The sequence below is a fragment of the Lissotriton helveticus genome, chromosome 2_2, assembly GCF_964261635.1.
Source record: "Lissotriton helveticus chromosome 2_2, aLisHel1.1, whole genome shotgun sequence".
NCBI lineage: Eukaryota > Metazoa > Chordata > Amphibia > Caudata > Salamandridae > Lissotriton > Lissotriton helveticus.
Genome location: NC_136060.1, coordinates 43,154,712 through 43,177,841, shown reverse-complemented (window position 1 = coordinate 43,177,841; position 23,130 = coordinate 43,154,712). Strand labels below are relative to the sequence as shown.

The 23,130-nt window shown below is 42.5% G+C and overlaps 1 protein-coding gene across 2 annotated transcripts in view; it reads right to left on the bottom strand.

Moving 5' to 3' along the window:
• Nucleotides 1–23,130, bottom strand: part of LOC144821267 (plasma kallikrein-like) — a 524,784-nt gene that overhangs the window by 281,042 nt on the left and 220,612 nt on the right. For both annotated transcript variants that reach the window (XM_078678094.1, XM_078678095.1), the window contains exon 5: nt 19,295–19,454. In XM_078678094.1, the coding sequence (XP_078534220.1) occupies nt 19,295–19,454 (160 nt within the window). The remainder of the gene's footprint in view (nt 1–19,294; nt 19,455–23,130) is intronic.

Genomic DNA, 23,130 nt, shown 5'->3' with positions numbered 1-23,130 from the left:
CATTTTACCAACAACTGTAGCGGTAGAAGGAGTCAATAATATTGCAATAAATATGTGCTCGCTTTTTATCTTTGCAGAGCTTTTACAAATGAGATTCACAGCTCCAATGTTCCCCATTTTTATGATTAATTAAAGGAACTTCTTTAAATGCCTTATTAACTGCTTGCTTTCTCAAATTTGCTTGGAAATGCACCATTTGCGACTCTTTTTTTCAAAATTTTCTTGGGGGAGAACCCCATAGAACCCCCTGACAACAGTCAAGCTTGTGCGCTACGCCCACTCACCACAGGTCACTCATCCCAAACTTTTGCGCCTCACCACTTTCAAATGTCACCAGCAGTCACTGCTATTGAGCCCCAGGTGGGGGGGAGGGGGTAGCACAGGCCCATGCCCAGGGGCCCACTCCCTCCCCAACAAATACCTAATAAATACAGTCCTTGATGTCTAGTGGGCATTCTGCCCTTTCTCGGGGAGGGGGGCAGCTGATAGGGCATAGACACCAGTATCCACTCCCCACGTGAGAAAAAAGTCTATTAGGCCCCAAGTATGGGAAGGCATGAGCTCATGCCCAGAAGGGGCACTCCCCTCAAAGAAATACTGTATAAATAGAGTACCTGGTGTCTAGTGGACTTTCCTCCTTCTAGCTAACTTAGGGTTCACTGTGCCTTCAGGCCTTAATAGTACGATAGTTGTATCTCTTCAACTATGAGATGAGAGTCCAGCTGTTACTAGGTATCATGTCTGTGGACTAACTGTACAATTCCTAGGGTTATTCATAACTACAGCAAGGAGACAAGCAGTTGACAAAGGAAACAGTATTAGGTGAGATGAAGATGTGCAAATCTGGGAATTTGATGTGTCAGATGCATCTAAAAGTTCCTAATATGGAGATAGGAGTTACACTTATGCCCTTTTGAAATAAGAAAAACCTTTGTTTACAGCCAGGTCTCCCCTATTAGCACTATTCTGAGTTCAGCTCTGATGAACAACTCTCATGGTGTAATTTCAAAATGTAAGGTTAGTTTTCTATGAGAGAAGAACAGAGCCTTCAAGTTTTGTCAATAAGCTCAACTCAGAGTCTTGCGCCCTGTGCACAACACCGAGCATTGCCCTGTAGCGACTTTGTGCAGCATGCCTTGTGTGGCTCCTATTTCTGGCCCATGCTCCATTGCAGTCGGCCTAAACTCCTGACTTTGTATTGATCCAGTGCGAACAGATAACTCCCATAGGCACGTATGGCTTCCAAGCGCTATTTTTACATTTAATCTTTAAAAATGAATATCTCCACTTCTATTTATTTGATTTTTATTGTTTTGGTCTTGTTTTATTTTTAAAACCCTAATCTACTTTATTAAATCGGCGTGGCATCGTTTTGTGGTGTTTTCACTGTGGCACTGTTCGAAGTGTTGCACAAATACTTGACACATTTTCTCTTAAGTTAATCCTGTCTGCTCTGTGACAACTACCGGATGGTGAGCACAGGTTAATTTATGGCATGTATCTGATTTAGCATGACTAGGATTGTGGTTCCTGCTCAGATAGGGTGTATACCTCTGCCAAACAGAAACCCAATTTCTATCTTATCCGATCAGTTCATATTAAGTATTGACCTCAGTCATTAAGAAACAAGGAAAACATTTACAAAAGACTGTGAAAAATCTATGTAAATTTGTAGATGTTTATTATTGTGGAGAACATGTTCAAGGTTTCAGTTGGTTCAAAGGCTTGAACCTCTCAAGAATTTTCCAATGTGTGATATTCTGGAGGCAGGGATCAAAATTCTTCCAGTGGGTGAGACCATGCTGCGCAGTAGGTAAATAACATTATAGTATGTTTTGTGAAGTTATTCCCTGTAGAAAAGTTTCTCTAAGACAGTGATTACTAATAGTAGTTCTCAACTTCCTTTGAATCTGTCCTTAATTCCAAGATGCCAGATTTAACATTAAATCTCACAGTCAATGTTAAAAAAAAGTAATGATGGGATGAGTTGTGCCTCAGACCAGCTGATCTATCTTAAGCCCTCGCTGTTCGCATAGAGCTGCCATCCATCCCATGGTTCTAACTGGATTTATCATTTACTAAATGTGGCTCTAAGAAACCAGTAAGGTGATTGAAGCATATTTTGCTTACTCCAAACAGATCTATCTTGCTGACCTGTAACTATATAAGAGGATAGTCAGAAAGGCAACTTAAGTATAGATCCCTAGTAACTACATGTGCCCAAGGCCTGTAAATTAAATGCTACTAGTAGGACTGCAGCACTCATTGTGCGACCCACTTAAGTAGGCCTGTAACCATGGGTCAGACCTGCCATTGCAGAGCCTGTGTTCAGTTTACACTGCCATTTCAACCTGGCAGGATAAACCTCTAGCCAGGTCTAAACCTTCCCGTTTTATACATATAGGTCACCCCTAAGGTAGGCCATGAGCAACTCAAAGATCAGGGTAAAATGTATTGAAAAGTTGGGCATGGCCACCCCAGTCCTGGACCCTTGGAAGTGATGCCTAAGGTGCTTGCTTCAACTGAAGCCACGCATCATCTGTTGAAACGGTGCATCGGCGCTATTGAGGGGATTGGACCCGGTGCATCACTCCAGTTACAGAACTAGAACTGGTGCATCACCTTCACTGTGTGGATCAGCCCTTATGCTTTGATGTGTTGTGTGTGATGACCTTACCAGAAGCGCCGGGACGCCCCTTGGCTGGGGCAGCTGTGCGCTATAAAAATGTTATTAACATAACATAACATTATGCATTGCCTTCAAAACCACTAGTACACAAGGTCTCCGCAACTCCATCAACGGCATCCTCGACAACTGTGCTGAATGTCTACATTGCATCGCTTCTCTCATCGGAGCCAACGCATTACCGCTGTTGCGCTGATCAGGACCAGCTCATTGCCCCCACTGCATAGATCAACACTGACACATTGTTTCAGTTGCACACCACATCTTCGACATTGACACACCCTGGTTGAAGCTACTTTTGTTCAAAGAATCTCGCTGTGTCCCTGCATCCGGTCTGGGCTCCATCGCAGTCAGCCTGACCTTTTGACAGTGCAACCAGTTGTCCCAAGCTATTGCTCATTGCTTCTAAGTGCTATTTTACAGTTTCTTCTTCAAACATTCATATCTCAAGTTCTACTCACTGGATTTATGTCAGTAGGGAGTCTGATGTGGAATACGAAGAGTGAGCATACCCTATACCAGTCTTGAAAGAACATCAGACTGCAACTGCTTGGCCCTTGGGTGATAGGTGATGATGAAATCGAGCCCACTAATGAACTGCAGCCATCACATTTTACAGGCAGTGAGAACTCTAATGCAGCTAAAGAATTTTACATTTTTATGATCTGAGAATATTGTGACTATACGTTTAGCCAAAATAGAAAGTGAGGGGGGAGGTAGAGGCTAAGGCTAGGTCTGTCCTCCTTGTACAATACTGAACCTGAAACCCAAAATGTCGGGTAAAGAACCTAGCCGAAAGACAAGAATAGTGTTTCCAATCAGTTTGAGTTGGAAAAACCAGTCAGGAAAAAAAAATCTCCACTATGTGGGGATGAAAACTAGAAAGGTCAGCACTAGGATAGTCGAACACCGTAGCAACATAAGTGCAAACGAGCAACCACGAGAATGACCACCCATTTCCTAGAAAAGCAACACACCCCCAACGATATGAGGTGGGTAGTACTTGAACACATCAAGTGCATAGAGAACATAGAGAGACAATTACATGAAAAAGAGCAACGCTGGGTGTTCAAATTACATTCAGATAACCAGGGCCTGAATGATGATATCCCTTGGGGACAGTTTTGCTAAAAGACAACACACTAGACCAGATCCTTAGCATTTTCTCCCAAATTAGTTTTCTAACCCTCCTGTGGTTCACACGAATACCAGATTACCACTTGGTAGTGGGGTTCCATCCCTAAATATGCAAATATGAGCAACGTATTCAAACTACATATGTTAAGTGAACGACTTCCACATTACTCTTTTGGACTAGGCTACTAAACAATTTTGTGTTAAACCACTAGCTCTAATCAGCCTCATTTTCATTCATAGCGTTTTTTTCCCGGATTTGCCATCAGGATCCATTAACAATTTTTAAACTTGCTTTTACTTTCACATGTCATGTTAGGTGCGCTCATTACAGGAAGAGTCCACCGTAATTCCCCGTATATCCTTCCAAAATGGCAGACACAAATAGTCAAAAGCGGCGGTCATTTTGCGAATAATCCTACCCCGGCCTAGTCTCTATCTACAGACCGGCGCATACGGACGCTTAATAGTTGATTCCCACCCGTAGACATACTAATATGCGGTCTGGAGGGGAGCCAACTAGGTGACTTTCCGCAAGGAGCTCTCACGTCGAGTAAATCCGTTCTTTCCACAGGTTTTTTAGATCAAGGGTACTTCAGACCTGACTAACACCCATTCAGTACACTTTGGAATTGGAGGCAACTAACGAGGCAATCTTCCCCGTTTTTCCTTATTTCCCCAGATGTAGGATTACGAGAACCCTCGACCCCCTCAGTCCATGGGGTACAATATTGCCTCCATTGAAGTAAATAAATATGATCAATATACCAGCAAATGTGTTACTTGTGTGTGTTTTAAGTCACGAGGTGTGTGTCTTTTTTATGTCTTTTTAATCTTTGGTTATTCACTAGCGGCACCAAACATTCCAGCATGTCTCTTTTGTCCTAAACAGGCAAAGAATCACGTACAGTACTGGAATTGATCACGCACCATGGAGGAGCACTATTGAGTGTGGAAACACAATGATAACTGTTGTATACCCACCCACTCGGAGGGGGGCCTTTGTTTCCCAAACTTTGTTTTTTCTATCTAACAGATACTACGTGACAGAGTCTTGATCGTATGTATATATTGACGCATGCTTTATAATTGCAGTGTTTTTAATTTCTTTCTTTTCTAGATTGCCTAACTGAGGCGGATTGGGAGTGGCATACACAGGGCTGGTCCCGTTGTAGTCCTGACGAAGAGCTATGGGGAATGCTCGAATATGTATACTAAGGATTCCTAACCCATTAAAGCTAGGTCTACTTGTATCTTACCCCGGTTTTAGACATACAAAACTAGGAGCAACAATAAAATATTTTCCCCACTAGCAAGGTATTTTTAACTCACTTTAGCCCACTCCACTACACTTTTGCACTACACATATTTTTCCACGAAAGTGCTCCTACGTAGATATCGCAAGTGGCAGCACGCCTCAGTTCGTAGAGAACTGAGATGGCCCCTATGATGAAGCATGTCACCACAAAGAAACCCTGGTGAGTGAGGGGACTCAAGAAAGAAATGTTTCTTTCCTGACTGGGATTTCTGACTCAAACTGATTGTAAACACTATCCTTGTCTTTCGGCTAGGTTCTTTACCCGACATTTCGGGTTTCAGGTTCAGTATATGTTTAGCCCCCTTTTGTAATGTCTCAGTTCAGTGAACACTAGTTTGATGGCCCAAAGTTCTCTTTCTGCCGCTATATAGTTTTGCTCCGTTGGTGGATGTTTTTTAAAATAAAAGGCTGTAGGATGCATGTGCCCAGTTCTTGGGTTCTTTTGAGATAATGTTCCTCCTACCTGCAAAGCATTTGCTTCACGTTATAGGGCCGGCTGGATTTGGATGCTGAAGAATGGGTGCAGTGGCGAATTTCATTTCTAACACTTGCAATGCCTGATTGGCTTCTGGATGGCATGTAAATGATTGCCCCTTTTTTAGCAGCTGTGTTATGGGCGACCCTATTTCTGAAAAGTGAGGGATGAAATGACAATAGAAATTAGCAAACCCAAGTACCTACTGAATTTCCTTAGCTTTTGTTGGAGTTGTTCAATTGGTAATAAGTGATGCCCCAGAAACTCTACTGACTGTACATGGAAGGAAAATGTGTCTAATTTAGCAAAGAGAGAGTTTTACCCTAAGGCATTGCAAGATGGTGTCTACATGTTTTTGTTCTGAGTTTGAGTAAATCAGAATGTTGTCTATGTAGACAATTGCACAAACATCCAAAAACTCCCTCAAGACCTCGTTAAAGAAATATTGAAATGCTACCAGAGCATTACATAGCCTCAAGAGCATAACAGTATACTCAAACAACCCGAACTTAGTCCTAAAGGCAGTTTTCCATTCATCACCTTTTTGCACACAGATTGGGTGGTAAGTGCCCTGTAAGTCTAGTTTTGTGTAAATGGTTGAATTTCTGACCTGATCAAGTAGCAACTGGAGAGGATAGCGGTTCTTAATAGTCATCTTATTGACCGCCCTGTAATCCACACAAGCCTTCTTGTGTACAAATAAGAGTGGGGAAGACACTGGCGACATGGAGTGGCATCTATCTTTAGTAATTCATCCGGATATTTGCGTAGATATTGGGTTTCAGGTTCTGTTAATGCATAGACTCTACTGAAGGCAGCGTTGCTCCCAGTAGGAGATCTTTGCGGCAATCAAAGGCTCTGTGTGGAGGCAGTTGGGTGGCTTTCACAGGGTCCAAAACATCTTGAAAGTCCTGGTATTTTTTGGGTAGTTTAAGATTTTCTGTTCCTTGGACGACAATGCAATGCAGAGGTTTTACCACCTTCGGAGACTCTTGGTAGCAGGTAGCAGTACAGAAAAGTGAGTGAAAGGTTACTGTACAATGTACCCAATTGATTTTTGGATTATGTTGTTCTAGCCACAGTACTCCCAAAATTACCTCAAAGGTGTGAGTGTCTATTAGATCAAAGAAAAGTAATTGAGTATGCCCATTATCGCACACTACGGTTAGAGCCTCTGTCTGAAAGCAAATTAGTACAGAAGACAACTCTGAATGGCCTACTGCTCACACAGGTTCAGGTTTTTCTTTAGGAACTTTTGTGAGCCAAAGTTTGGCAGCTAGGGTCAAATCAAAGAAATTACCTGTGGCCTCTGTGTCAATAAGCATGGATATTATGTGCCTCCACTGTGGGGATAAGATTACTGTGACTTGGATAGTCATATGCCGTGGGATTCATGTTCCTACATTGGGCATTTTTTGTGAGATCAGTACAACTTCTCTCGATAATGTAATGTAATGTAATGTAATGTGTATACTTGTAAAGCGCACTGTTGCCAGTCGGCGTCCTGGCGCTGTATACCGCTGGGGAACCCGTCCTGGCTTTCCCTGTGGGATGGTCCCTGCTGGGAATCCCCAAGGTGGAGCCAGGCATCCCCGGCATTGATGGGGCCGTTGTGGAGATTAGGCAAGCTAATGTCCAGAGTTGCCGAGTGGGACCCCTGGTTAGAGTAGGTATCGAGTCCGCTGACCCTGGTCCACGACCTTGCCGCGTCGGGAATCGAACCCTGGTCCCGGGCCGACTTCTGCTTCCGGGTCTGCCACCTCTAACCAGTGATTTACACCAGAACCCCATCAGGCGTCACGGACATCAGACACGGCAAATATCTCCATTTGTTCTTAAAGGGCCATCCATGCCCGTTTGCAATTCATTAAAAGAAACTTATCGCTTCACGAATTCAGTTTTAAATAACTCACTTGCAGGCGAAGTCAACCCTGTCGGATAAGTATCTTATCAATCAACCCATCTTGTTAATCTTTTAGTAATATTTTGATTAACCCTACATTGGAGCACACAGAAGGCATTCTGTCCTTCAAGTTTTTAACAGTATTAAAAGTAATTTCCCTTGGACAGTCAGCCATAGCTCTTCAGAAATTAAGGACAGTTAGTGGTATATGACTGCACTACTGTTATTCTACAAATAGGTCAGCACAAGAGCCTTGTTGTAACTGACGCGATACTAGCGATCAATTACTTTGCATATCCCTCTATGCAATCTTAGAAATCACAAGTGGTCTCCCGAAGAAGGCGTGTGTAACGCCGAAACGCGCGTAGAGATTCCTTATTTATCCACTTGGTTGTTGTTGTTTTTTACAAATGTATAATTTTATTTGTGTAAACTGTTTTTAACTGTGATATATATGTTGAAACCTTATGTATTAAGTCTTGAATTGGTTGATTATGTATATGTTCTTCTTACTTTAAAAAAAATATATATATATTTTTTTAAATCTTTTCATGATATTGTTCAAATAAATCAGATTTATATGAAATTGTTTTATTAGTTTATCTGTCCTGTACACTGCTCCATTGCGTAACATAATTCTGTCTCTATTATCAATGTGTTTATGTACCTGATATCCTAGAAGGACCCCGAAGTTGCCTAGGTATTGTTATTTTGATGCCTCTAACCAGTGAGCCACACCACTCCACCGATGAGACGATCTCCCTTCTGGTGGACAGCCTTAGTTTTCCCTGTTCTTGATCAACCTCTACACTAGCCACAGCCTTAGTCTTTTTCGATTTTGTAGGACACCCCCTAGCGAAATGACCAGCTTTGCCACGATAAAGACATAGGTTTAATTTGCGGCAAAGTTCCTTTTCCTCATTAGTTAGTGGACCCTTTCTACCTCCAATCTGTATAGGTTCAGTATCAAGAGTGTTACTGTCTGAGTCCTTCTTCTCGGTTTTGAGCACAATTTCTCTGGAGTCACTGAGAGATTGGTCACCCTTTCGCTCACCCAATCAATCGTCTAACTTAACCACAAGATCAATAAATTCTGCACAATCTTCGGTCAGATCAACAATATTTGAGAGGGAATCTTTAAGGTCATCCCTTAACCCTCGATAAAATAAGGATGTTCTTTTCTCTTCCGGCTAGTGCGTATCCAGAACCAGTCAATTGAAAGTAGTGATATTGGTCAGTAGGTCCTTAGAACCTTGTTTGGATAAAAACATGTTTTGCAAATAACTTAATCATAACAGCCTTAAAAGCAGAATAGTTGTACAAAAGCAGATCGCTTGTTTCTATTAAAGTTAGTGGGTACACCCCCCAAGTAAGAGATTGCAAATGCTACTTTAGAGGCATCATTGGGGATCAACTGAGGTTTACATAAGAAATGCAATTGGCTTTGACTCATAAAGGCTATCACCGAATAAGTGGAGGGACAGATACATACAGATTCTGGTCAGTAGTTGTAAATTACCATCTCTGAAATAATTCCCGAAACACAGGCTGGGCCAAGACTGGTCGACTATCCTCGGGTTTAGTATTCTTCCACTGATTAAAATGTGTCCTCTCTTGATGCAACTCTTACCTTAGTGTTGCGTTTTTTGCTTTCAACCTATTCAGATCTAGTTGCAACTGCTGCATCAACTTAGGCAGATTGTTAGCGTCTTTGAGGTCACCTAATAAGGCACATGCTAGATCATCTGTGAATATTTGATCTTGATTGGTCATGGCACTACCCAAAAGTTAAGTGTTGTGGCTTAGCTTTCTCCCATAAGCCACCTACATGGATCCCAGGTGATTCCAATGGGACGGCGATGCTAGTTCCCGAATCCTCTTGAGACTTGCCCTCGGTTTACAGAAGGAAACACTGCTCCGGTGGCAAACCCCCCGGGGAAGGTGGTTGTGATGGAGAGGGTGTGTGGAGTACAAAATAAAATGTGGCTCATCTACTCAACAGCAACACTGCAGCAGGCATTCACACCAGCCTGGTGAATGGTACCAGCAGATATGGTATTTATAAACAAACAATTAATAAAGCTTTAGTCTTGTATTAGCTATATCTTTTAAGTTATCACCTCACGCAAGATGTTTTGTATATGAACCAACCTTTAGTTTTGTTGTCATTTGTTTTTAGATAGTCCATAGAGGTTCCTTCATCAAAGTTTCAAAACTGTAGTAAGTATGATTCCAGCATCAAACCCACACGATAATTTCAATGGGGTTAGCTTCACAAAAGTCCTTTCTGGCAGAGCCCTGCCAACTGAATGTACAAGTTGAACAAAAAAGCTGGTTACCTTAACTGCAATTCTGCTGTTGCGACTGAGTTATAGCGCATAGGGAAATCAAGTCTGTTAATGCATCACTCTTTTTATTCTTGTTTTTCCATCCAGGTGCCAGACTGATGCGGGACGTCCTTTGCAGTGAGGTCGAAGTGGAAGGAAAAAGGAAGTTGGCAAGACAGAGTCCTGGAAGCTGGGAAACAGGTAAGTAGCATGCGAAAAAGCTAAGTGAAGGGGAGGAGTGTGGGCAGTCTTTGAATAAGACTGCTTGAGAATTTGCATATTCTAATTGTTTGCAACAAGGAAGCAGTGGAGATAATGAACTTGATGAGACTGCTTTCTAGAAGGTGCTTTAGATTGTTCACAATGGTTTTCCGTTCTAATTTCTTAAAGCAAGGAACAGGTGCAGATGGTTCATTTGATGAAGCCGTCTTCTGGAATGTGTTTTTGAATGTTAACACATGTCGCGTTCTAATTGCTTATAGAAAAGAACAGGTGCAGAGGATTAATTTGATGAGGCTGTCCTCTAGGAGGTATAGAATGTTCACAAAGGTAGGATTATAATTGCTTATAGCAAGGAACAAGTGCAGGGGATTCATTTGACGAGGGCTATCTTGTGGAAGGTTCCCTTTGAGGCCATCCATGCCGGTTGCTTGATGTTTGGTCTGCTGGATTTACTGGATGTTTCCATAGCACCTGAAACCTGACCTTGCATATGCATGTTAAAACATTTGTAAAAGCTATTAAGCCATTTCAAACAAACTAGAAAACACCAGCTGCAGCTAGCTATTACCAACAGCATGTAATATGGTCAAAGGTGAGGGTGCAATATGTTTGTTCCTTCATAAGTGTTGGCAGGAATGTTAGGAGTCATGCCGATATATTGCGATAGTTAGAGAGGTGAAATGTGGCAGGAATCCTGACACTAGCACCAGAGTGTCCAAAAAGGTATCTGGAGGAACTCTCCCAAAGGTGATTAGGGTTCCCAGCAGCAGATAGAGAGGGAGAATAACTTAAAAGTAAGGAGTTCTCAAAAGCCCCACAGAATAAGTCCCATGGGAGCAATGGTGCCAGTCCCAGTCTGATTCTAAGAAAAAAGGGTTCAATGATCACAAAACAAGGAGGTTTGTAGCTCAATGTACTGAGTGCTACAAATGTGGGAACTCCTAGGTTGACTCCAAATGTCTCAAGAGGGCACAGCCCAACCACTGGTGGGCAGACACCTGGGTTGACAAGTGCAGAGCTCTTGGAGGAGTTGGTCCCAGTTAGCTTTAGGAGACAGACAGAGGTGACCGAGTTTCCCTGGGAAGACAAATAGTTGATGCCTGAAACCCAAATGCCTGCAAATACTTCAAAGTATAGGCAGTGGGTCACTATTAATGGTCAATGGGTGGAGGCTCTTTGAGATACAGGAGCCAGCATGACTACTATCAAGTGTCAGTAGGTGTCTGTAGAGCAGGTCCTACTGAACACATTCCACCAAGTTATAGTTGCCCACTATAAAGAGGGCCATCTACAGGTGGCTTTTGTTCCTTTTGAGTGGTAGGGAGTCTAAGGTTCTCTGAGCGGTCCTGTGAGTCCTGCCGTGCCTATTGATTGTCTGATAGTTGGTTATTTTTTTAAGAAAGGGAACTGTTGCCATGCTGGATAGCAGTGCTTTTATTAATCCATGTATATTTAGAAATTTCCTCTCTGCAATGTGAGAAACATCTGCAATTTTAGGCTAAGTTTGACATTTGCAGGGCATTCTTATTAAGAAAAAGCAGTATCATCCAAGCAAGCCATACCACCATAGACTATCTAGATCTCCAGTTTATTTTTTAAATGTCTGGGTTTCTTAGGATTGCATGGTGCTGGCCAACTCCGGGCTCAAATACAACATCCACCCTCATCACCAAAAGCTTGAAAAACAAAATCGAAAAGTCTTGATGTTTACATGTTGCATTTTGGGGACTTTGCTGTTGCCCATGATAACTGTTACCGTTCTTATCAGGAAACACGTTGAAAAGATTGGTGCTAAGACTTATAGCTGTCCTTGTAGATTATGCAACGTATCTCTGAGAAATGTGACAAATAAGTGCAATGCTTGTCAAGGTATTATTATTGCTGGTCATTCTGGGTAAGAAAAAGTAGTGACAACCTTGCAGGTGTGTGGCTTAGCCTAGGAACTCCGAACTGGTCCAGATGCCTAGATTTCAGAAATAAGTGAGGTTGAGAGGATTCTATAGGTGCCAACCTGACCCTCTGTACAAATATGGCAGCTAAACATGTCACCAGAATGATAAAAGAAAATATAGGAAAAGTCTTGATGTTTACATGGCACATTTGGGGCCATTCCGAATGCAGCCTGTTGGCCACCCAAACAAATAGGCTGACATTTTTATTGGGAGATGTGGGGAAATGCTGGGTGGTAAAACTCTTGATGATCCCTGCAGGCTCTGGAACGTTCCCTCATATAAATGTGAATGTGATTTTATGCAAGTTTCCAGTTAAGAAAAAATAGTGGCACCCGTATTAGTCATACCATCCTGGACCTTCATGAGTGTCTTGTTTTTCAAAAACACCTGGTGAAGACCCAAATACCAGACCTATGGCCATCTCAGTATTCGATGTAATTCAAATAGAAAGAATGGACATTGTCCTCGTTTGTTTTCGGGCTCTTCATGTCCCATATAGCAGGCCCAACAGTAGCACATGTGGGGAATTGTCTGTGTTAAGATAGTTGTGGGAATACAGAATAGCAGAACATATGTTATATTCTATTGAACTTGATTTGTAACCAGTGTACAAAAAGAACACACTTTGCAAAATGCCTTCTGAATCATAGTATAACTCCAAATTTAGAGTGCTTCGAATACCATCTATTCCTAAACTCAGTTTCTTGGGCAATATGCAAAAATGCATAGCTTTTCTTTATAGCTAATTTTCATTCATTATAGGTTACCTCATAAATTGATGCAGAAAATAATTGTAATCTACAACACAGGGGTTGTACAGGCTTTTATGTATTTTTGGGCAACTGATAAACACTGCAGGAAATCTGCCTGTTCTGCATGTCATCCCCTATTTTTGCAGGTGTTAGAACGCTGTATGCTTTAACCCTGCTAAACAGAGGAAAAGTGCCTGTGTTACTCCTTTAAATAAGGCTGAATTGACAAATTCCTAATTGGCATATCTAACTTCCCTATAAATCCCTAGTATGTTTTAAAAATGTACCAAGGTAAGCTAAACGTCTCTATAGGCTTACCATTGTAGCCTGACTGTGGCAGTTTACACACTGCAATTCAATGTGTCTAAAAAAAACCTTTTGACAGGTCAAAACCTCTCTTTTAAATATTAATGTCACCCCTATTCCCTTGTGGCATGCTACAAGGTGTTTAAAGGTAGGGCACATAGAAATTCAATGTTAACATGCCCTTACCGTGACTAGCTCTCAAAAGCAATTTATCACTGTGGCAGGCATATTTGCCCTCTGTAGAAAGCCAGAGTACAAATTAAAGATCTTAACACTGTACCTAAGGAACAGGACTAACTCAACATGAAGAGGTGACTCCTTTGAACCTCCTAGAATATACAGGGTGGGGGATGTGAGCATCCCTTTTGACATTACAGTGTTAAAACCAGCTTGACTGTTAAAGCCTCCTTTGCCAGTCTGCTGACTTTCCATATTACAGTTTGGGGCACATTTGAAAGGGAAAGAACAGTATGACAAGATGAATCTTGTGTATCCATTGTCTGGTTGCTAATGAACCCTGTTTTATTCTACCAGACGTCTGTCTCTGGGTTTAGTATGTTTACAGTGAATGCCCAAAACTGGATTTACCATAGTACACTCCCCACACACACACACACACCCAACCATTTGTGCACAAGTTTAGTGTGACCGAAGGCTTTTGGCTATTATTTTTGTTAAGTATCACAAGGGCAAAAATTACAGATGAAAACAAATTTCCCACTTGCTGTTTTTTCCTACTTTCATTAATTTTTCATTTTTTGATTTTGATAATTAGTGTCTTTGGAGAACCAAACTACACAAATAACTCCTTGCTGAATGTAGAATGTATCTACTTTTCGTAAATGTATAGATTTCTGGGGGCAATCATGAGTTTCACACCTTTTACCCACAAGCTGCAAGTATGGTGGAATGCCAAACATAGGAACTATTGGCCACTACTTAAAAAAATTGCAAAAACTGTGAATAGTATTATGACACATTATAATTACTCCCCACATACAAGACAAAAGGGAGGTATTAAAATTATGAGCACGTCTTTTCAGTAATTAAGCCTTCTATTCCTTAATGCATGTGTCTTACAAAGTGATGTATGTAATGATACTTATAAAGGACAAACATAACGGATACCTATATAGCACAAAATTAGCATATTCCAGACTGCCATTTTAAAGTACAAATTTCAAATGCTGAATACATGAAAATAATCAATCAGCAGACTAGTTGTCAATGTAAACATTGTACCATCTATGTTAGACTTTGTGGGTCCATAAGTATATTACTGTATACATTTTTAAGATGTACTGCACACCGTGAGCCTCAATATGGGTGCCCTGGATTTGGGCCCAGGGTCTATCTGACCACACAAATAACTCATAAGGGGTATGAGTGATTCCAGAGGGACAGGGGAATTACAGTATGGTACCTTCAGAAAAATAAAATTACAGTGGAAGCAGTAGTCACCCTGTATTTCCTGAATTTCCCCCCCAGAGTTTCACCTGGACAACCCAGATTAACTGAGGTAAAGTGCTTCTCTTTTTCCCTCCGCTAACTAAACTGATCTTAGCACAAAAAAGGAGCTTACTCAAGAGTCATGGATGGCCTATACCCATATACCCATATTCCTTTTTTGTACAACAGCAACATTGCTCGATAAGAAGACCGCTGATGTTGTCCTAAAGCAGGCAGGTAAGCCTTTTGGAGGACTTAATTTGTCTTTTCAAAAGCCTTCACCTAGGTATTGTGTTTACAGCTACTACATGACCCTCAGCCTGGAGTTCCTGGATCCAAGTTGCTCTCTATGTAACATTCAGTCAACCCAGTTTTTTAATTCACTGTCTGAACATTGTTGAACATTTTCAAAACAAACACTCAATATAAAGCCATAGTAATCTTTCACCTACTATTATTTTTGTGAAACATTGTTTACCGTTTAAAAACAACACTGAAAAATAAAGAAATCAAATTTTATAAAACCTTGTTCCTTGTTTAGTAATAATAACTAGTAAATCAAAATATCAATCCATGCTAAAAATAAACAATATATTTGAGCAAGCTGAATTATCACACTGCAATGAATAAAATCCCTCAATGGTACTGATAATTATGCATTTGTGTTTAGTATACACCAGGACAAAAGAGCATACATAATCCAAAAAAGGTAGTACTGAAAATTAAAAATATATGAAGATTATATTAATTAGATGGCTTTCCTTCACTTTCTTGTTTTTGTCTCTCTCATGGAGTAATGCTTCTTTACCATTCTTTTGATTTGATGACTTGTATCCTTTCACTGCTCATATCAGGAATCTACTTTTACATTCTTTGAGCACTCCATGGGAGTGGATGTGTATTCTTGCTCTCGTCCTCCTGGGCTGCTTTCTCCTTATATTCCCTCACACTGCTCTCTATGTTGCTCCCCACCTCTCCTAGTTCATCTCGAAAAGTACAGCAATGGATATATTTTTGCCAGGTTTCATTGAAAGCAGACTTTATCGGATTGGTTTGTTTTCTTTTATCTCCTGCCTTCTACGTGTTCATTAAGGCCAAGACCTTGGCACACAAAGGCAGCATTTATGGCGCTGGGGATAGACTGGATACTGCACTCACTCAGCATGCATTAGAGTAGGTCTGAGTGGAGCACACGGAGTTTCCCTCTGTGGAATTCCACGGAGTTGAAGAAATAATTTGATGGAGATCCACAAGCAGGCGGAGTTACCACTGGCTCCTGTCATATATGTCCTGATGATATGAGCTGCAGTCGGTATTCTTACAACAATCTTGGCAGTGCCCGAGCATTCCACACACTAAGTAGTGAAAACAATGAGCCCTCTGATACCGGTCTCAGAGACATCTCACTGAACTGCGACTTCACTTTACCAGGCTTCACCAAGTTCTACGGGTCGGATTTTAGAGTTTGAAGACTCTCTCAGGCAAAATCTCTTCTTTTTAAAAGTTCCCCACCTTCTGGCAAAAACTTGTTTTTGCTATCCCTCTGATCTCCAACACAAGGTCCTTTCCCTTAGCTCTGCCACCGCCTCTGTAAATGGTGCAAATACTGGGGTCCATCCACAACAGCTTCATGAAGCCCGAAAGCATTACAGTAACACTACTACACACTCTTTTATCTGTTACCTCTGTAAGACAATTATACGCTTGAAGGCCACTCTGCAGCCGTGCTGTGTTTGCTTTTCTATAAACCGCTTTGGTCGCCATTGCTCAATCCTATATAATAAAGTGCTTTGCAGCCGCACACTAACCAGTCTCCTACACTCCCACCTGGGGTCGAACTTCTTGGAATCCTTGAAGGTGCCACAGTATCGGTAGCGAATGAAGTCCCTGATCTTCTCCTGCGGGCAGACCATGTGGACGTCATAGCGGTCAATAATAAAGTCCTCCAAGGGTCGTGGTCCCCTACTGCGTGTAGAGCTTACAGGCTGAGGAGCAGCGGAGCATCCAGCATGGCGGCAGTGGCGTGTGACGGTGGTTTGAGGACGGACTTTGGAAAGTTCCTGGTTCAACTTTTTAGCTAACAGTTGTGACAGAGTCTGAGGCCTGTGAGGTATGGTGATTCGGGGTTGGCCCGCACACAATGCGAGACGATCTCTTCAAACACCAAGGCCGGACAGTAACCAACAAGGTGGATCTCAAACAACCTCAGTGAAGCAGGCAGCAGTGCAAACTGCAGAGCAGGGCACATGCATGTGTGTGTGCCAGTGAAAATTGAAAGAGTCACAGCAGCCACATGACTGCCATGGCGCCATCTTCAGGAGAGGAGGATGCACCACAAGCGACTCGACACAAGTTGCACCTGATCCTTCTCCACGCCTAAGAACACGACAACATTCTTCTGTTAAGCACTACATGCCACCTGTTTCTTCTGGCATTTTATGGCCCACTGTGGGCCATTAAAATCTTTTAGAAGCCGGCTTCGCCTTGGGCCCTGACGCCTGCACTTTGAAAACACATCTGTAGCACCACCAGAATTGGATTTTAGTGGTGGGCGCTGCTAAAGTTCGACATGCAGGGTAGGCAGAGTTTTTGCTGAATTCCACACTCCAAATGGAGCACGGAGTGGTTAATCTCCGCTGGTGGAACAGAATTTACTACCTACCCCTACATTTTGAGGCAGAAGGGGTAGCCAGCATTCCTGGAAACATTTCTCATCTAAAGGAGGGGAGGATAAAGCAAATTCTAAGACCTTACCATGGTCTGTAAATATTTTGTGTTGACTAGGTCCTTTGGAGCCAATGAGGTCTTCTTTATTGAGCATGTGCAAGGTATTGCGTTCGAAATTCTTTTTGAAATGCATGCATTGTTTTTTTATACCATGGATGCTTAACATGAGGCTAAAGAAATTGAGTAGTTCAGCATATCTTTTCTAAGCAGGAGAAACCTGTTACAGAGAGAATGCCGTGGATGGAAAATGAACTCTTTTGAGGCTCGTGTATTTGACCAGACTGGAATAAAAGAACACAGCGCATCTAGCAGCAGCATGTTAAACATATATGCTATGATTACAGCGTCTCAATCTATTTCCTCTTTCATGTAAAAGTAGCATTCTTTCCTGGCAGTGGCAATGTTTACATTTTTATGATTCAGGTAGGGCTCTGGATAAGATTATATTTAATAGCCCAGGCACTAATACTTGTACGTGGTCTACAACCTTTACACCGCGGTCAAAACACCACGGTGCCATTACGACGCATCTTTTACAACGCAAGTCGTTACCACCACTTGCGCAGGAGGACGCTCTAGACTAAGGAATAGTAGATGTACTATTCCAACACCTTCCCTACTGTACGTAGGCTGGAGTTGGAATAGTAAATCTTACTATTCCTAAGTCCAGCACCCTACCGCGCAAGTCGTGGTAAAGACTTGCGTTGTAAAAGATGCGTTGTGATGTACTGCGATCATTTTGATCGCGTTGTAACATCGTACATCCATTGTACGTCAATGGAAGAGCACAGACAGAGTCTTGGAACGAATGAGCTTGATGTAAGTACTTTGGGCCCAATGTGAAGCACCCCCAAAATTTGGGGGTGCTCCCTGCCCATTCCCACAAATGAAAGTTCCTTGAAGGGAGTACATTTTCAGCTTTTCTGTGGTGGAGAGGAATCAAACCAAGTTGTAAATATCCACAAGCTCATGTGCTTGGACTGTTTCCAGCTTTTATGGGGCGCCTCCTCCCTGAAATGCCTGCTAACCTCAGCAGAAAATGATTTACACGTGCAATATTAGACCACTGTTAATGTTATGCATCTATACACAATTATGACCAGATGTCCATATTTTTTCCATTGCGCAACGGTATGCTTTAAATGCATTTCACGTGCTTGCAGAGGAAAACCCGTAGTATTAGGTAAAAGAACAATAATTAACTTTTGATGGCATTGGGGCTGATTTACAAACCTGTTGTTACACATGAGATAGTCTCTCAGCTTACTTTTCCTCCTATCATTTGAGTAAATGTCAGACTTTGGAAGAATAAAAAAATCCCCTGAAATACACTTGTAAATCGAGCGCAAGTTGGAATTCCACGAGTTCTAAAGCTGCACTTCATTTACTTTTACTCAATCCAGACAACCCACAGTTTGGAGAAAATATATAAATTAGAAAATAAAACAGTTGACCTTCTACACCTGAAAAATATCATTCCTGATGTACAAATATCTTGCCCTGCTCCACAGGAGACATAAGGGCATTTGAATGTTATTCGTCTGCCTTTTTGTATATGAAGCGTGGAAATTGGGTGTGAAAAGCCATTGCAAAGGTTTACGGATGTGCCCATCCATCAGAACAGCCCATGTTTCGATCAATACCTGTAAATTTAGTACTGAGAAAAATGTATCATGCTGGCAAATGTTCTGTTGGTCTAATTCCATCATTGGATATAAATGTTTTTAGATCATGAATAAATTGTTTGCTGGTGTAAATGCTTTTTATATCAATACCTGAGTTGATAGTGCGAAAAAAGCTGTGACTCTGGAACACTGTTATGATTTATATTCCTAAATGACTATGCATCTCAAATTACGTCCTAATTAACAAAATCTAATTATTTTACTCCATATACTCTCCATATACATACATACACATCAGTCAATGAGCTGTTACGATTAGTCTTTTAGTCTGTTAAACAGTTCTACGTCTTGGGCAATTTTCATTAGTTGTTTATTTATTGTTTGCTCTTTAGGAATACAATTTGAAGACAAGACCTACCGTAGCAACTCACTGTGAAACTTGTCAGTGACATATGTAAAAAACTGGCAGTGGGCATCATTGGTGCATTGTTGTTGGCATTGCTCCACACTCTTGGCTTTAGTAATGTTATAGTTGACCCCAATCATATCCAGCCCAATATATACTTCAGAAGTACAATCTAGGGAGGAATCATCACAGAAAAGTCACATCTTTACTCAAAGTCTTAACTGTGTCATCCTTTTTTCTAATTATTTAGTTTAATACATCAATTATAATCTTTTACACTCACACACACTTTAAGATCAGTTACTCTCACATAAATATTCCGTTTTTAGAAATGTGTTTATAGATTAGACAAATTTACATACAGTACATAGGAAAACAATGCTGATCTGCTGAGATGGAAGAAATACAGATGATGGGTGAGAATGACTGAAAGACTGATTTATTCGCAGAAAATGGGCATCTTAATATTTATTAAGAACAGAAACAAGAGCACATGAATAGGATGAATTCCAGTAATAGCGTCAGCAATAGAGTCTCCAAAGCAATTGCTTCCTGCGACTAGTCAAGAACCAATATTGCCACTTGTACCAGATGCTACACCACTGAAACTATATTTTTCACAAAGATAATTGCTATACTCTGGACCCCCAGACTAAATTGGCTCACTGGCAGACCACTTCATCTTAAAATACAAAGAAAGGTGAAATTAACATGACACGTAACACGCCCAAAAGATTTATAGATCCAGCCTCATTTCATTGATCTCATGGAAGATTTGTGGCATAGCAAGTTCACATGGAGACTCATATATGACATAAAAACTCAAGGATACCTTCCTTAAAAGCTCATCAACTATCCCAGCCACAGCTTTTGTCAAGCACGCCTTCTTGCCACGATGATTCCTGGACAAACTCCAGTCATTCGGCATCAATCTTATCATAAAAAAAATGCAATGTAGCAGCCTACCTGAATTATATGATTATTATTGACTTTGCAGTGGCCGAATCTTAGGAGGAGAATTCATGGAAAATTCTACTTTCAACCAGTATTTTAGATGATTTTTGCTACCAAAATACATTCTGTCTTGGTCTCAGCACAAAAGCAAATTTGATTGCCACGTGTGACAGCATAAAACTACTGTTGATTCAAATGCAGTTGAGCACTTCTGTTAATAGACATCTCTTCTGTTTTTGACACTGTCCAACAACCTCCTTTGCTTAAGAGACATAGGAATAGATGGCACTGTTTCACAAGAGCTTACCTTCTTCTTTGATAGATTATTTATTTCACTTACAATAATATCCTTAACACCATTACTCTATACTGCCCCTCCATGCATCCTATGGCTTTGGCGTCATTCCCCTCCTCTTCAACATGGATCTAAGTCATTTCCCTGACCTCATATTCTCATTCTTGTTTATCTGCTTCAATGACACTGATGACAGATAAATCAATCTAAAGGTTGAAGACACATCACAACTTCAACTCGAACAACACTAGTTGAAATACACAAAAAAAGTAAGGAATCTCAGACTAGTGATGGACTCTCACTTGTATATATCTCTTTTAAGATCTTGTGTTTGGCCTACAGAGCCCTTACAGACGGTCCTTTGGACCCTCTAGGTGCCCTGTTAACCCGCCATATGCCTACTAGAACCCTCAGATCATCGGAGATGAATCTTCTGGTGGTTCCCCGTGCGAAGAAGGTCCGCTTGGGGGGGCGGAGCCGGGCCAGCGGCCAAGATGGTCGCACGAGAGCCCGGCTCCGCCGGCTCTCCTCTCCCGCCGTCTGTTTTCTCGTCTGCCCCGCACAACGTTGCAGCTTTCGTGTGTCGGAGGGGGTGCCGAGTGGATGTGTTCGCCTTCGGGCGCTTTCCGTGCCTCGGATGCGGAGTTACGGCTATTTTTGTGCCCGGCCTGTGAGCGACTTTCAGCCGGGCCCTGGCGTGGCTGCGCCGCCGCCGGCGAGATCCACATCGCCGGATACAGAGCTACAGGAGGACCCGCCCCACGATTGATCAGGTCAGCCCGCCCCCACAGTCTTGGCTTCAGCGCTGACCCTGCACCAGGAGGACAGATCATACGCTGCTTGTCCCGCTGATGTGGTGTTCCCCCCCCCTCTCTCCTATATGGACTTTCTCGACCCCCACTTGTTGCCGGCTGTTTGGATGGCGTGCTGCCTAGCCTGCAATGGACTGCCTACTCCGCATCTTTATTGCATGGGGCTGGCTTCGGCGCGGCACCACCAATGCGCCCTTTCGGATCGTGGGGGATCGTTCAATGTTCATTCACATCAGTGGGGTGCTGACATTCATGGGTAGAGCGTTGGACTGCCGACTTCCTCTTTCCCCCTTTATTGGACTTGGGGCGGGCGGCCATGACACTTGCTCTGATGGCGTTGGGATTTGGGGTCCCCCCGACGAGTGGTGATTTGCCCGGTTGAGCCCACAATACGTGTTGCACGTACACGCGGTGAAGGCTTCAGAGTGGAATGGACGTTCCCCGCGCGCTGGCAGGGAAGAGCCGGACTTGGATTACTGTTGGGGGCGCCGGCCGCCACCGGAACGGCGAGATACATCGTCGCAGGTATTTTGAACACAAGACCTTGCCCGTGCGGCCATTGCTCGGCCCTTTATTCCATATGTTTGGTGTTGGGACCCTGCTCCATTTTTCTTGGCGACGTGGGAGTAGGTTTGCGCTAGTATCACCTCAGATGTGCCCTTCATTGACTGCCTCTTTGACACCTGCTCGTAAGCCTACGTTGGATGTTCGGAGAGTCTACTGTTCTCATTGGGCACGTTATCCCTTTATTTGTTTATCCTGTTGTCGAACTTTGCAAACCCGAAATGGCCGTCCTGGTGTTCCTAACTACGTTGCTTGGAATGAAGGCGCAAAATGGCGGCGGCGCCCCTGACGTTGCTTCTTTTTGTCACATCACAGGACATTCGGTTCCTTTAGAGTTGGTCTGTCCGCTTGTTGTGCTGCTTCACTTGTGTTTTCCCGCGTGTACCTTTGTGCCCTGTTTCTATTCAGGCCGGCACACTGTATCTACAACATTGACACTTGGCTCCCTTTCCCCTGGCATTGAGAGTTTTTTGCGTATTGTCTGATAAGCTTGCGAGGGTGGGCTACCTAATTGATTTTGTCCCTGCGTATGGGGTTTTTGTATTTCAATGTTCGTTACAGTAATATTGCAGGGGTGCGGGACTCGGGGGGGAGGGTCGGGTGCCTTGTCGGAGGGCCCCCCCTAGCTTCTTTTCCCCTTCTGTGGGTTTTCGATTATTTTCTTCCCGTTTTCCCTTTCTTTTCTGTTGGATATTGTCTTTCCTTTTCCTCTTGCCTCTTTCTTCCTCTATTTCGGGTTTAGACTCTGGGCGACAGGCACGCTGCTAGGGGGGTGGGCCGTGGCCATGTGCAGTGGTGCAGGGTGGGGGGGTGGGGGTGGGGTGTTGTTTTTGATTCCTTTTAGTTCCATGGCCTTTTTTCATGTTGTTCTTTTGGTCTTTTTTTTTTTTTTTTCCCTTTTTTCCCTTCTTTTTCCTTTCTGGGGGTCGGATTCTATGCACGTCTTTGTGTGTTTTTCGAGTTCCATACGGGGGTTCCTGCTCTACTGCTTAATTAAATGGCGGGCGGGCTTGTCTGGGCGGGGTCTGACCTGTTTGTTGATTATCCTGATTGTATGTTTATTAAGTATGCCCTGCCTATGATGGTCTTGCCGTACATATCCTGTAACTAGTGTAACCCTAGTGTTGACAATGTTTAATGATGTGGTATCCGATCCTGTTTTTCCTCCTTTTAAAAAAAGACAAAACGAAACCTTTTTGATCCTGCGACCCTGTTCCTTTCGG